At 50.5% G+C, this 17,781-nt stretch overlaps 1 protein-coding gene across 1 annotated transcript in view; it reads right to left on the bottom strand.

Annotated features, from left to right (window-relative positions):
• ABCC1 (ATP binding cassette subfamily C member 1) overlaps positions 1 to 17,781 on the bottom strand; it is an 87,075-nt gene that overhangs the window by 23,429 nt on the left and 45,865 nt on the right. The window contains exons 13-19 of the mRNA XM_025046100.1: positions 15,224 to 15,370; positions 13,519 to 13,606; positions 10,656 to 10,731; positions 8,440 to 8,566; positions 6,081 to 6,257; positions 4,065 to 4,232; positions 2,447 to 2,630 (exon numbers count right to left, since the gene is read on the bottom strand). Of these exons, the coding sequence (XP_024901868.1) occupies positions 2,447 to 2,630; positions 4,065 to 4,232; positions 6,081 to 6,257; positions 8,440 to 8,566; positions 10,656 to 10,731; positions 13,519 to 13,606; positions 15,224 to 15,370 (967 nt within the window). The remainder of the gene's footprint in view (positions 1 to 2,446; positions 2,631 to 4,064; positions 4,233 to 6,080; positions 6,258 to 8,439; positions 8,567 to 10,655; positions 10,732 to 13,518; positions 13,607 to 15,223; positions 15,371 to 17,781) is intronic.

Genomic DNA, 17,781 nt, shown 5'->3' with positions numbered 1-17,781 from the left:
TATGAAGTTTCCTTGGCGGGTGATGAAAACGTTCTGAAATTGACAGTGAGTGCTGGGGGTGCGACTCTGAATATACAAAAAATCACTGGATCGTACGCTTTCCCTGGGAGAACTGTACCGAATGTGAATTTTATCTCTACAGGGCGCTTCTTAAAAACCACGAGGACCCGTGCAGCGAACTCTAAGCCGGCCTCATCTCCCACCCCCACCCCTTGCCCACCATGGTCTGGCCACGCGGGCCTCTTCTTTTTGTTCCTTCAATAAACCGAGCTCATGCCTGAGGCCCTTGCACTTGCTGTTCCGAGTCAGACACTGCTCCTCCCGCTGGCCCCGTTCCATGCCAGTGCCCCCGCCCCCGAGGGCGTCTCTGACACCCTGCCTGAGCCGCCGCCCCGATCACTCCCCAGCGCATTATGTTGCGTTTTTTTCATTCATAGCACTTAATGCTATATGAAGCCATCTGTATTTGCTGATTTGCTTATTGCCTTTCTCTCCCACGAGATTTCTAAGCTCCCTGAGGACAGGGCTTTGTCTATACATTGCCAAAACCGAGAACAGTACTCTTATGAGCTGAATTGTAGCCCCGTCTCCCAATTCATATGAGGTCCCGACCCCCCAGTACCTCAGAACGGGACTGTATTCGGAGACAGGGCCTTTGCAGATACGACCAGAGAAGACGAGACCATTAGGGCCCTAATCCTATATAACTGGCATCATTATAAAAAAAAAAAGGGGGAGGAAGGTTTAGAAATGGACACACGGGAGAACAGCATGTGAACATGAAGGCAGATATCAGGATGATGCTTCTACAAGCCAAGGAATGCCAGAGATTTCCAGCAAACCCCCAAAGCGAGAGGAGTGGCGTGGATGGACCAGATTCTCCCTCAGGGCCAGCAGAAGCCGACCCTGCTCCATCCTGATCTCAGATTTCTAGCCTCCAGAACTCTGAGATAAGACGGTTCTGTTGTTTAAGCCATGCAGTTTGTGGGGCTTTGTTACAGCAGCCCGAGGAAAATAATACCAGCACTTAGCACATAGTAGGTGCTCAATGAACACCTGTTGAATGATGAAATCAATGAATAGTAAGTAGCTTTCTTAGTAATTGGTCCCTTTCGCACGGATGAGGGGACCTACCTGCCCCTGGCATAGAAGGGACAAGTTTCCTTAAGCCTGTTTCCTCGACAGAGAACTGGGAGTAATCATTCTACCTCCCTCACAGGCCTTTAGGGGGGTCAGCAAGATGGCCCCTGCAGAGAACAGAAGCTCCAGCAAGCACTCGGTAACCATCGCTGTCTCGGCTGTGTGCCTTCCCATCACGGACGTTTCGGTGACCACTCTGCCCAGGAGAGTGGTTCAACAGGGAAGCTCTGTGGCCTCACCCTCGAACACGGTCTATCTGAGACCTGTTTGGGGCCCAAGTATGTGACAAATACACCGCAGAGGCTCGAGAAGTCTGTAATTAGCTCCTGGAAGGGGGAGATCAGGGGAGGACAGGTGACCTCTGTGCAGCTCTGCTCTTTTTAGCAACAGCTGAAACCGAAGCCGAAAAGGCATCCGATGAACTCCCCGTGTTAACACAGGTCACAGCCCCAAGCGGGGAAGTGAGCGGAGGACCGTCTGAGATGCCAATCTGGCTGACGAAACACCGGGCAACCTGGAAAGGCTGCAAACCAATCCTCTGAACTTTAAGCCAACTGACAAGAGAGAAAACGATTCTTAGAAGTCTCGCCCTGCCTGCTTCAAATAAAGATGGGGTGCGGTCCCAGCCCAGAACCCAAAGGGAGCCTCCAAGACTGGCCCCGCTCTCAGAATCCTGGTCTGGGAGGGGAGCTTGGGCTCTGGCTGGGAAGTGGGCAGCTCTGCCTTGAGCTGGCAGGTACCAAGGGCGGGGGGCGAGAGAGAGAGGCAACTTTTCGCTGGGGGTTTAGTGGCGGCAGCTGGCATTTACCGAATACTTTGTGTCGGGCTCTGTGTAAGGTAGCACATCCAATCTACACGGCGTGCCAGGAGGCTGACTTTGTTGTGACTCTGCTTTATCAGTGAGGAAACTGAGGCTCAGAGGGGCTCTGAGGTCACAGCTGGTCAGAGCAGCAGCTGGAATTTGAACCCAGGTCCTGCCCACCCTCAGCCTGCCTGCTCCACCACCTGGCCTCACGAACCTCACGGCTCGATTACACCACATGTTACCGGCTTCCCACAGCCTCCTGGAAGCCAGGAGGACTAATTATCACTGTCCCTGTTTTTGTCAGGAGGACCCTGAAGCTCAGGAGGCCCAAAGCCACAGGACAGGGACCCCTCTCTCAATTCAGCCCTGGAGCGAGGAGACGGCCCTTCCAGATGGTTCCTGAGGGCGCCTGGCACAGCCCGGGCCCTGACTAGCCACCCCTTGGCAGGTGGGAACTTTGGGGTGGGGTAGGGGGACGGGGACCCTGCGGGCTCCGCCTACCGTCCTCGTGCTCGGCCTGCTCCTGCTCGGCGCTGGCGTACGTGCGCAGGAACTCAGCGAAGGCCCCGTCCCGGGCCAGCAGCTCCTGGTAGGAGCCCATCTCCGAGATCTTGCCGCCACTCATGACGATGATGACATCCACCTGCGGCAGGTAGCTGATGCCGTGGGTGACCAGCAGCCGCGTCTGCGGGCAAAGCGGAGACCCAGCGAGTCAGTGCCCGCGCGTGGGAGAGGGAATCCCCCGCCGCCTCGGCGAAGGAGCGCCTGTCGCCAGGGAAAAGCACGGCAGAAATGCCCCAAGCTGTGGGTGCGTCCCGTCAACCCCCCGAGGCCAGGAGCTCTGGGGAGCATGCGGCATCAGGGAAGGACCCAAAGTTCCCTGCTCCAGATTCCAGGGCTGGGGGCGAGACATCAGGCTGAATGGCGACCTATGCATGGCACAGAAGCGAGCGGGAGGGACACCGAGGGTGGGCGCGTGCAGTTTTAACAAGGGTGATGGATGAAAGGCTATTTTCGAACAAAGATCTGGAGGAGGAGAGGGAGGAAGGTAACCAGGCTCGTGCGGATGAATGAAAGCACGGCACTGATGCGAAATAATTTACACGAAATGGTTTAAGGTCTTAAGTAACCACTACTCCCATCCCCACCCCCCGAAAATCTATAGATTTTGTGCTTGTATATATATTTTACCTAACGATCTGAAAGTTTGTGAAGACACCCATCAAACTGTTTACATGCATTGACAAACTTTTTCTTAAAGGACCAGGTGCCCCTGCTCTCAAGGGAGGAGCTAGGGCCATTTTTTTTCACTTTACATAAACTTTCATACTCTTTGATTTAGTTACCGCGGGCATCTATCAGTTTGATACCAGATTTTTTCATATTTAAAAATTACGTCTATAGAGAATTTTTGCGGTGTGTATAGGATGTTTACAATGGGTTAAATGGCATGATGCTTACTATGTAAATGCATGACGTGATAAGCCTATTTAAAAAGTTTATACACACGGCAAAAAGACTTGAAAGAAATACGAAAACCTCTAAGCAATGGGCTGATTTGTAATTGCTTTTGTTTTTCATGTTTTGCCTGAATGCCCTATATTTTTCCCATGAGCATGTGTTACTCTTTAATCAGGAAAAACAGAAAGAACCAGCACTCCTCACCAGCACCCCATAATTTCCATAAAAAGTAAAAATAATAAAAGAGGACCAAGAAACATTTCCTGTTGGGTCAAGGTGTTGTGGCCGTTTTCATGCTCCAAACCTCTGTCCCCCGGCCCATGGACACCTCGGCAGGAAAGGGAGAGGTGCCTGCTCAGTCACGGGGGATTCGTGGGGTGGGATTCCCCTCTGTGAAGCCACCCCCATTATTAAGTCAGGAAGAAGGGCCTTTTTTGGCCAACTGGAAGCAATGACTTCAAGTCAGTGCCAAGGACTTTCCTGAATGATGACAAGATCGAAAAGGCTGGCCCGGGAGGGCTTCCAAGGGACCGCCCGGAAATGTGTTCTTAAGTAAAAAAAAACAAAACAAAAAAAACCTGGGAAGTCAAGGATTCCCAGAGGGGACACGTTCCAACTTAAGCGAAGCTCGAGAGAGCCCCATGCCTCATGTAGGTACCTTGTTCTTCAGCATCCCCTTGGGGCCGATCACATTCTCAAATATGTGTCTTCCCACGTGGGCATCCACTGCCGAGAGGGGGTCATCGAAGAGGTAGATGTCGGAGTCACAGTACACGGCCCGGGCCAGGCTCACACGCTGCTTCTGGCCCCCAGACAGGTTCACGCCCTGGGGAGACACGCGGCAGAGGGTGGGTTTCCTGGGGAGCCCCGAGACATGCGGAGAGGGCGACTGGCTCAGGACGCAGACCCAGGCTGGAGGCCCCACAGGGCTGCACCTGCCGCCTCCTCTTTACGAAGAGGGAAGAACATGAGATTGCACCTGCAGGAATGTGAGTTCAAGTCCCAGCGTGAGGTTTAGCCTCAAGTGTAAAATTAGCATAAGAGAAAAGCTGACAGCCCAGGACAGAGTGGGTCTTGGACGAAGGGCGGCTGGTGGTGCTGAATGATGCTGGCTACAGGAAAGGCTCCGGGTCTTTGAGTCTGATGGAAGGCACCCGAGGATGTCGTGATGATGTTATTATTGTCGTTCCCATCCACAGCTAACAGTTTTGCAAGCTTATTCTGGATCTGTCGCTCACTGGCGAAGTCACATACAGTCCAGGAGGCTGTACCCTGGGGGTGCTGGAATCGAGCCCCACTCACTAGCACCGTTTTCCCGTTCACCCCAGGGCACTACGTGGCCCACGCAGCAGCAGCCCTGGCCCTCCTTCGACGATAACCCAATGCTGTTTCCACGTCTGGCTGGGGAATCCAAGTGGACACGCACTGGGTTCACTGGCACCCTCTCCTGAGATGTGCCCGTCCTTCCCACGCACCACAATGCGGTCCTGGCAGCTGGGGTGTTTCGGATGGTCCCTCTGGCCACAGCCTTATGGCCCAGGGGCAGACACTACATCCCAGCTAAGCCAATCATATTCTCTCCCTCTAAATTTTGGTGCTGGGATCAGACAGGGAGAGTGAGGAGTCACTGAGTGGCAGATACAGACACTTAAAAAAAAAACAACAACGTGCAGAAAAGCAGAGACAAAGGACCGAGGGGGAACCAGGCTGTCTGTCTCAACCCCTCCGTCAGCCCTCACTCTATGCTACTTGTAAACCCAAAGAGCCCTGTTAATAACTTTTTTTTCTTTCCAAGGAGCAGCAAATTTCCCGCAAAAGAAATCATTCACCAAGAAAGCCAGTGAAGCCACTGGCTTGTAACTGAAAACAGGGAAGCTCTTTGGTGCTGCTGGGGAACATCTGCACTTCCTGAGTGGGTGTCAGATGACCGCCAGGGGGCGCCAGACCAAGCCCACCAGGCAGAGGGGAAAACGTGCAAAGGCCCGTGGTGGGAAGGTGCTTGGGCAAAGCCCCTAAGTCTCCTCTCCGTACCTCCTTTTCCTCAACCGTGATGGGAAGAACGGTACCTCCCATCTCATGAGCTTGCTGTGAGGACAAAATACATATAAAATGTGCAGCAGAGCACCCGGCCCATAGTAAATGCTCGAAAGTGTTAGCTGTTGTGTTGTTATTGTCACTGTTTCAAAAGAGACTGTGGACATGTGAATCCCTGACACCCCTCCACCCTGTATAGTGGCCTTTGTCACAGGATTTTGCAGCCGCATGACTACAAAAGCAGAGTGTGCTTCCTGGTCCCTCGTCTTTGGGCTCAACCAAGTGATCTGCTTTGTCGGGGGAAAGAAAGGACAGTGTGCTTTAAGCGACATCACATCATTTCTTGTTCTCTTGGGCTTCTACTGTCACATTTTTCCCTGGGGAGCTGCTGCCCCCTCAGCCTATGCCCCAGTGAGAAGCCACATGGGGCAGACCTGGGCCAAACAAGCCAAGCTCAGCTGGCCTGCAACATGGAGCAGAGCCACCCAGATGAGCCCAGTATGGGTCAGCCAATCACAGTTGACTCGCACACCCATAAATAGGTGAATAAGTGTTTAGCATCATAAACCGCTGAGATTTTTTTTTGTGGTTGTTTGTCACGCAGCAACTGATACAGGGACCATGCTGAAGCCGTACTGACCTTCTCACCAATCTCTGTCCGGTCGCCGCTAGGCAGGATTTCCAGATCTGGGAGGAGGGCACAGGCTTCTATCACAGCCTTATAATACCGTTCTTGTAGCTGGCGTCCAAAAAGGATGTTTTCTCGGAGAGAGTCATTCTGAATCCAGGCTTGCTGGGGGACGTAGGCCACGGAGCCCTTGATGGCAAACAAGATGAAAGCAAGATGGACAGACTTAGCAGGACAGCAGCTGGCTCGCCCTCACACTAGAACAGCCCTACTTCACGAGAGACTGTCATCACACCTACTGTTCCAACAAGAGGGAAACTGAGTCACAAAGGACAATGGACGCTACCGCTGCGATCAGAACCCACACTAGGTCAACTACTGACCAACATCAGGAGTTCGAGAGTTGAAGTCCTCATGGATGAGAATACAGTTATATATTTAGTAACTGTTCGCTTAATGCCTATAACTGAACTAAACTTCTGCCTCCCAAGAGAGGGAATTTCCTGACAAGATAAAAAAAAAAAAAAAAATCATTTGATTACATTTATGGTAAATGCTAGGAGAAAAAAAACATAGGAGACTTTTAAAAAGTCCTTTAAAAAGAAAGACCTAGTTAGGGACATCAGGAAAAAATTTCTTGAGGAAATTTAAGCAAGGACTTCCGTATCCAAATCGTCCATTTCAAAAGCTGTTCTGTTTTTATGGCCACGTGATGTGAGGTGGCAAGAAGGGCCTGAGAAGAGAGTGAGGCATTGAAGCAAAATGACCAGTCGCAGAGAAATCCGCGACCTCGTCGGACCAAATACTCAGTGCGCCCTCGAATTCCAGATCTGTGACTTCTGTATGTAAAGGCTTTTCACTTTAAAACCGTGGTTCTCCACTGGGGGCAGTTTTGCCCTCCAGGGGACATCTGACAATGTCTAGAGACACTTTTAGTTGTCTAGATCCAGGCTGCTACTAGGATCCAGTGGGGAGAGGCCAGGCACGCTGCTAAACATCCTACAGTGCACAGGACGGCCCTACGACGGAGAATTATCCAGCCCCAAATGTCAGCTCTGGGAAACCAGGGTCAATGAAACGATGCAATGTGAATCCTGCTGTGATCTGTAATTTCTTCCCATCGACCTAGCTCACCGTTGCCCCTTAATCTTACTTTTTAACATGGACTTGAAAGTAATGACAGAACATTTCTTAAAACAATAGATAGATGTCATTAGCTTGGATCCAACTACTGTAATGCACACTTTCTACTAATGCATACTAAGTTGTAAGGCGTCATATAACCAACAAAGAAAGGACTCTGCTCTGAAATAAAAAAAAAAAAATGGCATAAACCAGCATCCCCAAAAGCAGATTCCAAGAGTCAGTAATTCTAGGGATGTAGATAGTTGTTGCACAGACAACAAAGAGGTGCAGGTGAGTATGTCTGGGCCACCCTGGGTTGACTGAAGTTAAATAGCCTTTTTCTCCTTGCAGGACTTCTCAGGGCCTTTATTTCATTAATGTTTATTTTAAGCCTCCAAGAGGGAGAGAATCAGAGTATGCAGTATTTCCCAAGCTTGTTTGAGCCCGGACTCTACTCCCAAAACATCCCGCAAGATGAGTTAGCTGCAGACCACGCTCCAGGAAATGCTGGTGTCAACGAAACTTCAAGGGAAGTATTCCTACATCAGAAAAAGGAAGTTCACAGAAAATGAGCTAAATGCAAACCACCGCTCTTGATTTCCAAAGGACTCATCTGTTCACTAAAGCAGCCTCTTAAACTCTCTTTAGAGGAACAATCCAGCTTAGTTCAAAGTACTCTGTGTTTTTAAAAGCAATAAAACCACAGCCTTCTTTTAGCCCCATATTAAGAATTCAATGAACACTCAGCATTTAAACAGTTCCCTTAAAAAGAATTCTCTAAGATCACATTCCAATGACATAAATCAAAAATTTTGTTACTTTTACAAAAAGAGACACACAGAGTTCCACAGAGACAGAGAACAAACCAGAAAGACTCGTGGAGAGAGACCACGAGATGCACACTGTGGGGCGGAGATGGGGAGGGAATGAGGGACAGCGAGCGGACCAGGGGCCCTTCGGTGTATTTACTCAATATTTATTGACTGCCTACTATGTGCCAGGCACTATTCTAAATTCTGGGATAGAGCATAAAATAAATGACACCAAAATCTTGCCTCTAGGATGGCACGGAGAAGAGCAGAAAGAATGAGAGAGAAAGAAAGAGAGAGCAGAAGAGGGTGACTTCGCCACTCGCTTCATGCACAGGTACCGTCAAAAACAAAACAAAACAAAAAACAGCATCACACCTGACCCTCTCGGGCCATCAGCTCCGCACAGCCTCCCCATCGCCCAGTCCCCACGCTACCTTGATAGTCACGTGCCCCTCCACCTTGTCCATCTCGGCCAAGAGCGCTGAGAGCAGAGATGATTTTCCACAGCCCACCTGGCCCACCACGGCCACCAAGGAACCTTCCGGAATGGAGAAGGTGATGCTGAAATGACACAACACACCTTGCCTCAGCCACGGCTGTCACGAGCCTCTAAGGTCTGGACTTCCTCCCGCCACTCCCACTGCTGAGCACAGTTCAGGGAACAGTCCCAGGGGGTCTCCTTGTGTGAGGCAGGGGACAGGTGCTGGGATGTCAATGCATCTTAAAAATGGAGGCCGTGGGAGCGACCTGAGCCATCAGCACGACGGAGGGGTATTAACTTTGCCTGGGGGTGCAACGCAGGTGCCCTGGGGGAGAGGACACCTCAGAATGAACTCTGAGGGAAGGGTGAGCATGCGCCAACACGGAAACCTGGGAACAGCTTTCAGAAAGGCCCGAGGCTGTGAAGTAACCGGTGTGATCAAGGATCGACATGTCAGTGACACAGGATGAGACAGGGGGAGGGAAGGCCAGTCCTGAAGAGGTGGATGGGTGGCAGCCAGGCCTGGGAGGACCTGAGAGTCTGATGTGCTAACACTCTCGTGCTTTGCAGCCGAGAGCCATGAAAGGTTTGAAGGGAGACCTGACATGGATGAATGTGAGTTTCAGAAACACGTCTCTACTGAAACTGCCCTTTGACAAATATTGGTTAAGCAAAGTACAATAAAGTAAGCTTGATGTTCTGCCAGTAAGACTGGCTGACTCGCTGTTCCCACTGACAACGGCAAAGTCATAGCTGTGATTCCACCCACCCAGTGAAAGGTAGGCACGTCCGGGGTCTCTCTCGCTGGGTTGGCTGCTATTATGATTTTCAACATATTAGTGGAAATGCTGTTAGATTTTGCTGCCACTGACGGTTTAATTCTTGGGAACCTGCTGGATGGTCGCAATGATTATCCTTTTGTTTCTGTGCAGTGAGGGGGATGGATTCTGGGGCCCAGGGAGGCAGGTCCTATGATCATCCAGGTGAGACTGAAATATTTTTAGAGGCGGAGAGGAGAGGTGAGATGAAAAAGATTTTGAGAGTCAAGGGAAGGGAGCGTGACTGGAACAGGAAAGCCTTTGACGGTGGAAGGATGGAGGAAAGGATTGGGGCAGATATAGGTTATTTCGTTGCGGAGCAGAACGGGAGAGAAAAGCTAAAATTGAAGCAGGCGGGAGTGGAGTTGACATAGGGAGGAACTTCCTGAACACACGGTTCCACTGTGAATGTTCAAGATGTTATACAGATCCTTTCTTCTGGAGGGTGTGTGACCCCGCCCTTCCCCTCAGACAGCACACAGCAGTAATCTGGCTACCCAGGAAGGGAGTCTTTGTTCAGGGGGATGGGGAGAAATGGGCCCCTAAGAAAGCCCCTTCTGGCCCTGTGTTTTGGGCTAAAAGCCACTGAGCAAGGCCTCCGGTCAGAAAGAAATACGAGGCACTTGACAAGTTGCCCAGGCAACCAGGTCAATTTCCTGGATACCATGTGATTTGTGGGCAGATGGTGAGAACAGGTGAGCCAGGCAGCAGGGGGACCCTGGAGAGGACGGAGAATGATTCCATCCTGAGAGCAAAGCCGGCACACAAGAATTCTTTCCGACAAGACTCAAGCCTGCCTGCCAGCCACCTGCAGCATCATAGCCGCAGACTCAGCCTGGCCAATCAGTGTGCTTGGTCTCTCCTGGCACAGTGATTGGCTCAGAGAGGGGCACATGACCCAATCTCGGCCAATCAGACGCAGGCAAGTCTCCTGCTGAGGGAGGAGGCACACCTGGCGTTGGTGGGGACCATTTACCATAATGAGGGGAGAGGCATTGAACAAAGACAGGATGGAGAGAGTCCTAATGGCACTAAATCCCTGGATCACGCACGCTGTACCTAAAAGTGGCCCTTCTTGGTTATGTGAGCCAAAAATTTCCTTCTGTTGCCTAAGCCTATCTGTGCAAGCTTTCTGTCACTTGCAATCCAAGGGACCCTTCTATGCCAGGCACACTCTAGTCTGCTCCTCACCACAGCCCAAGCAAGTATGACTGGACCCATTCCTCAAGATGGAGACATTGGGGCTCAGAAAGGCAAAGCGGCTTATTCGCAGTCACTGAGCTGGAGCAGAGCTGGAATTTGAACCCACGTTGGACCAGAGCCCCACGGCTCTCTCCGTGTCCTGACTTACCCATTCAGCGTGGGAGGGTCGTTCCTGGCCCAGGTGAAGGTGGCGTTTTTCACGGTGATGCTGTTTGTACCCCCACCTGGAAAGCACCAGATACAACACGTCAGGCATAGATGAAGTCACGGGATTGAGTGTAAGCAGGAGGCTCTGACATTTTTTTCCCCCAAATCAAACAGTTCAAGCCCAGATGCTAGACACTTGCACTGGCACTATCTGGTTACATCAATCGAGGTTTCTAAAGAAGAATCGCCAGCCAACACTTCTAGAGGTGACCTCGGACCCAAAAAGCAGAAGGAAACTGCACGGGGGCTCCACCTGGGCCAAGTTCCATGGGAGGTTGTGCCATGTGGATGCTCATCTCCCAGAGGCGGGGGGGACCCATTGGGTTCCTTGGGGCTCCAGGGCCTCCATCACCCCATCTTGGGAGGTTCTGATTGGCAAAGCAGCGCCCTCAAACTGAGGTTTTCGCCATCAGGTTGGGCTGGCCCTTGGCCCTCACCGCACCCCCAGAATCCTTCCTTCCTGTTCAAAGCAGAAGCACCACCCCCCACACAATTCCTGGATTTCAGGGCTGCCTCCTAACTCTTCTCCCTGCATCTTTTCTCTCTCTCTCCCCCCCTCCCCCCAGCCATGCCGCCCTGTCATATCACAATAGGTCTATCTTTCTAAAAGGGCAGTCTTAATCAACTGTGAAAAAGCAGGCTATGGAACAGGAAGTGAGTGTCGTGCATGGGGGAGGGGAGTGTTTAAGACAAAGCTTGCATTGTGGGCATCAAGGCTCTGTCTGACACCTGTCCTCATTTACTTTCCCTCCCCTCACTGTCCTTCTGCTCTGCCCCTCTCTTTAAAAACAAAAACAATTTTTGACTCTAATTATGAGCTCCTGAAAACCATCTAGAGATAAGATGGAGGCGTTTTTCAGTTATCAAATGAAGAGAGAAATTCTCCCACACATCGAAGAAACAAAAACCTGTGGCGAGAGGAAGTTACTGGTTAACCTAACTTAACCTTCCCCTCGCCCTCATGCCCAGCCTCCCTGAAACAGAACAGGGGAGAAACTGAAAGGTGCTATTTAAGGAATTTAAGAAAAGCCACCTGAGTCAGACAAGCTAGTGAACCATGAGACTTGGCCAGGAGCTGCCAAGGTGGCCCCGTCTGATGCCTGGAGAGTGTGGATAAATAAACATCTCAGAAAATCAAAAACGCCTAGGAGACTGCCATCGAGGCAGAAAGGGGGTGAGGAGGCTGAGGCCTGGACAGTACCAGAAGGCCCAGGGTTTTCCAACTTGACACCTGCAGTGAGCTGTAACGATGTTGGTAGCTCAAAACCTTCACTGGTTACCCCAAATCTCAGCCCTGGAGTCGACGGTATCGTTCCACAGTCCTTTGTGTGGGGGAGGGGGTACTATGGTTCTTGGGATAGCAGTAACTGGATGACCACAGGCCAGGGGAGTCAGGAGGCAGATTACAGCATCTACTGAGCAGTGGTTCTCAACTGGGGGCGACTTTGCTCCCCACGAGACACGATGCCCAGACACATTTTCAGTTGTCAAAACTGAGGTAGGGGCTACTGGCATCTAGTGGATAGAGGCCAGGGATGCTGCTCAGTGTCCTGTAATCGACATCCTATAACCGCCGCAGGGCAAAGGACAATGCTCCTGACCATGAGCTGTGCCGAGGCCGAGGAATCAGCCCCAGAGGGCTGAGTCGAAAATGCCTGAAATTGCTTGATTTAGAGAAAGGGGCACTGCCACCACTCCCTGTTTAGCAGGCACTGTGCTGGGTGTGTTACACACCCCTGAAGACATCTGGAAGCCTACTAGGTGACAGGCACGTCTCGCACATTATAACCAATGCATACACGCAGTCATTCCTCTGACTACTTATTGGGGTCTGGAGCCAGACTGTGTGGGTCCGAATCCCTACACTGGCACTTCCTAGCTGGATACCTGTGGGCAAGTTACTTAACTTCTCTGTGCCCCACTTTCCTCATGTGTAAAATACGACCGATGACAATGGGATCGTCCTCATGGGGCTGTGATGAGGACTAAATGAGGCGCACACAGAGAGTCCTTAGAACAGAGCTCGGCACACAGTAGGTGCTCAATAAATCTCAGCAGGTAAGAGCACCAGTTGTACTGACTGGCTCTGGCTATGGATCCTGACTCTACTTCCTGTTAGCTGTGCAATCTTGGGCCAGTTCCTGAGGCCGGTTTCTGCATCTGTAAAATGGGGGTTTCTACCGCCCCGCACTGTGTGCGACAGGGAGCAGTGGATGGATTACCACATCGATGTCCTTAGAACAATACGTGCATGGTGGGAGTGACAGTGACGTGAAGGTGGTCGCTGCTGTCGGTGCTATTAATATTTATCATTAAGTGCGTGGAGATACAGCCAGGGATGAGATCCCTGGTCCGGGCATTGACTGGGAAAGGGAAGATTAATAAGCTATAAAATAAATGAATGTACATAACCCCTTGCCAAAGAAAGACACCTTCATTCCCATTATCCCGATGGGAAAACTGAGGCTCAGCGCAGTGACGTGACCTGCCCAAGTACACACAGCTAGTAGATGCGGGAGGTTGGTCGGCCTCCAACGTCCTTGTTCTGCCTTAAGAAACATAATATCCATCTGCCAGAATGGAATCAAGGTCGGGGCCCACGGGTTCAGAAGAGGCATCGCCCAGAAGCTGCCTCTCAGCAAGAAAGCACCTCCTGGGAGGTGCAAGATAAGGCCTGAGAGTCCACCACACTCTGCAGGGATCCTGCTCCCCGAGGCCTTGCAGATAAGCTGCTGGGCAGAGCCAAACCCAAGGCCAGTGGTGGGGGGCCAACCCGGCTCAGAGGGACTAACGCGTCCACACACCGTCTTTGATGGACCGTCGCTCGATGCTGTCCGGATCCAGCTCCTCATGGGACAGAAAGATCCTGAGGCGTTTGAGGGAGACGCTCGCCTACGCAGAAATCAATTACAGGGTGCGGTTATTTTTAAAAGCATTTTTTGCAAAACAGACCGGGGACTAACTTTCAGTGGTTTCCTCTGGGTGCACAGGGGCCCACACCCTCCCTCATCTCTGAAGGCTCTGAGTTGCTGACAAGGAGCGTCTGCCTTAGAATAAAAAGCAAAATTGGTTTTGGTTCTTGTTTGTTTTCCTTTAAAAGCCAACATCTGGTATTAAAAAAGAGAACACAGGGACTGTCCTAGATGCAAAGGGACTTAAGAAACGTAATAACCAAAGGCAATGGTCTCGTTTAAGGGCATAAGCTTGCAGCTAGATCAGTGGGTCCCAGAGATCGAATGCACAGCCCAGCGATCAGAGTCAACAATACTGGATTATACCTTCCCAGCTGCTAAGAGACGAGATCTTAATGGTTCCCACCACCACACGGGAAACGATAATTACGTGACATGACAGGGGTGTTAACTAACACTGCAGTGGTGATCAAATCGACTGGCGGCACCTCTTAAACTTATACAATGTCACACGACCATTATGTTTCAATAAAAATAAATAAATAAAACCACAGCGTCCTGATTTAAAAGGCCCAACTGTACAGAGATTTCTGAGATTATCCAGAAAATTTTAACATGGACTGGATATTATTTTTAAGAAATTACTACTAATTCTGTCAGGTATGGTAATGCTGTTATAATTATGTAAGAAGAAACACATGCTTCAGTACTTATGGGTAACATATCGAGACTTCTGGGATTTGCTTTGAAATTCTTCAGCAAAGGAAAAAAAAAAGGAATGAAGGGAGGAATTTAGAAAAAAGATCAGATGCAGGGAGTGTGGCGAAATGTCGAATCTGGGTGATGGATGCACAGAGTTCACCGTCATACTTGTCTCCACTTCTGTGTACATCTGAAATGTTTCCTAATAAAAAGGGGTTTTATTTGTTTGTCCATTTTTTTTTAAATAAAGCCTACAACCACAGCTGTACAACTGAATCTTACAGGCTGATTCGTCTGTGTGGCTAAAAAATGAGGTTTTCGACACGAACGGGTGTGATGCTAGGGAGAAGGGCATGAAGTATGGGCAGGAACTTCAAATTGGATAAAAATGTGACACAGCAGACAGCTTCCTCTCCTTACAGAGTCACTGCACGGATTTTAGGCATTCTAGGGGGTCCAGGTTGGGTTTTTTAAACGGTGGGTCAAGGCTTATTAGTGGATTGTGAAATCAATTTCATAAAGGGTCAAAAGATGCATTTTTGGAAAAAAGAAAAAAAACAGGGTAGGGGATAGAGTAAAGCAGAACAGAGCAGATGGGAATATAATCAGATAAAATATTTCATTGAGAATCGGACAGAGCCCAGGAAAGCCTGGGTGCATTTAACTTCTATTGCACGTACTCAAGTGTTGAGTTTCTTGTCAAGACGAAACATATATTTCTTTCTTTGAGGCAAATATATTTGCAGCTAGATCAGTGGGTCCCAGAGATCCATGCCCTGCCAAGCCCCCCAGGCACAGTGTGACGGGTAATACAGAGGGAACTGCCTCAAAGGGGGCTGCCGTGCTCTTGTGCTTTGTTTCCCCAGAGACACCCCAACTCCAGCCTCGTCTGTACCTGCACGATGCTGCTGATGACCATGGGGAGAATATTCAGGGGAAAACGGAGGATGTTGAACAAGGCCAAGGACACAAAGGCTTTCTGGGCATCCAGGATGTGGTTCTTGTCGATGGTGACGTAGACGGCAAATGTAGACAGGGCCACCTGCAAGGAGAGTGGCCAGCACTGACTTGTGTCCCTGAGTCAGAGTCACAATCTAGGAGCAACTACCCCCAACCCCAGCACCCGTGAGTTGCAATCACGTAAGACTGGCCGGTGGAGGCAGCAGAGAACACCCAACGCAATGATGAGCACCTCGCAGGCACTCGATAAACACTCAAGAGGAAGAAGTGGATCATGAATGACCAGGAGCAGAAATTCCTGGCCTCTCCGAAGCACTCCTGGTGGCTCGCTGGACAGGCGTTCTCAGAATGCCCCCACAACATGAAGCAGAATGACACCTCCGGGCCTTTGCCATGTACTTCCCTCTGCCTGAAACAACCTTCCGATCCAGGTGGTGGCCGGGTTACTCCCTGTCGCCCTTCCAGGAGGCCCGATTACTCCCTCTTACCCACCCCTCCACCAGAAGCGGCCTCGCCATTGCTCTCCACCTTTTTATCCTGGTTTATTTTCCTTCACAGCACCTGTCACCACCTTTTATTGGGGTGGTATACATATTTACTGCCTGGTTCCGGTGCTGAAATGTAAACTCCACAAAGGGGGAGACCCCGTTTTGCACGTGACTGTCATCCTGGGTGCCTGCGACCCCTGCTGGGGCCCAGGAACGCTGAATGAGACCACGGGCGGGTTACCTCCTCTCCCCGTGCCTCAGTCGTCTCCCCTGTGAAATGGGGTGGGGGGCGGGGCGTGGAGGCGAAGGAATGCCACCAATCGAAGTTCCAGCTCACAGAGTTTTATACCCCCAGGAAAGGGACACTCATTAAAAAGGAAAAAAAAGAAAGGAAAACAAAACAAACAGCCAAAGTCCCCTGGAGGCCACGCCCTTCCCCACGAAGTCAGACTCGCCTTACACTCTGTGGTGGTTCCTGGGATTTTACTGCCCAGGCGACTGGACCGGATTGGACCGGATTGGACCAGATTTCGGTTTGGTTGTTTGAGAGAGACCACAAGTCACCTTCTTTGCCAGGAGAAAAGAAAAACTCCCTGAATAATGCAGGGCCGGGCTGCTTGGCTTAGAGGGGAGGGAGAAGATAAGGGGCGGGTTTCTGAGCCACTCCTCACTGCTGGGCACAGGGCGGTGCCAGGCGTCCCAGGAGACCCTGTGGTACATGCTATCGGAAGCAGTCTGGACAAAAGCCCCCGGCCCCATCTAGCCGCAGTTCCCCAGAGCCACGAAGGACTTTCTCTCGGGTACACACTGCCCAGGGCCCTGCCTTTCTGAGCTCGGGGCAGGCTGCTGCCAATCAAGAGGTCCGGTTTGAGCCCCTGGTGTGGCTGTGGTCCAGTGTGCTTTCAGGGTCCCGGCTGCCTTATTTCTTTGTTACCTATTAGGTCATATAGCTTAACAATGAAAACCATAAGTTCGGTCACATATCAGCTGTGTGACCCTGGGCATGCCACCTCGCCTCACTGAGAGAGCCTCTATTTCCCCATCTATAAAATGAGGATCCTGAGACACCTTTGCAGGGCTGCTGCAGCAGGAAATTGGGCACTTACTGCTTACCACAGTGCCCGGGGCACAGTGAAATGCCATATGCGGGAGCTATTCTCATTTCTTTTTACAAAACTCAGTCCAAACTTCTTGGGCTATTCTTCTGAAGAAACTATAAACCAATTCTGTAACAAGAAATAAAAATAGCTGCCACATATTGCATTTTGTTGCCATATATCCCATTTTGGGGGCGATGAGAATGCTCTGGAATTAGTGGTAACAGTTGCACAATTGTGTGAATACACTAAACATCATTGGGTTACATGGTTATATATTCAAAAACAGCGGATGGTATCTCAATAAAAATAACTAATTTAAAACAAACAAACCAACCAACAAACCATCTCTCCAAAGTCAGTCTATTTTACTTACATTAGAAGCCAAAGTTTTGACTTGGGCCCTAAGGCCCACCTGATTTGTAAAGGTCCATTGTCTGTAACCTGCCTGCCTTGGCCCCTTTGGTCAGCCCCGGGGCCTTGATTCTCACGCTTCCCTCTCCCTGGTGGGGCCCCTCGCCTCCACAGGTAAGGGCTCCAGGGGCGCCTTCTCCCTGAAGTCTTCGATCACCCTGTTTAAAACTGCAAGCCCTCCCTACCACTCCGACCTGAATCTTTTTTCTTCTGCATAGCACTTATGACAATTTTGCACACTATGTGATGCATTTATTATACCTATTGTTTACCATCTGTCTCTCCCAATTAGAATAAATGAACACTCCATGAGGGCAGGGATTTTTGTTTGTGGCATTCACTGCTCCATCATCAGTGCCTAGTACAGCGCCTGGATCATGGTAGACACTCAGTAAATGTTTATGGATGGGTGAGTGGGTGGATGGGTGGATGGATGAATGAATGCATGGATGGATGGATGGATGGATGGATGGATGGATGGATGGATGGATGGA

This window comes from Pteropus alecto, unplaced genomic scaffold (assembly GCF_000325575.1).
Source record: "Pteropus alecto unplaced genomic scaffold, ASM32557v1 scaffold34, whole genome shotgun sequence".
Lineage (NCBI taxonomy): Eukaryota > Metazoa > Chordata > Mammalia > Chiroptera > Pteropodidae > Pteropus > Pteropus alecto.
Note: the sequence above shows the minus strand (reverse complement) of the source record. Positions and strands in the feature narration are given on the sequence as shown.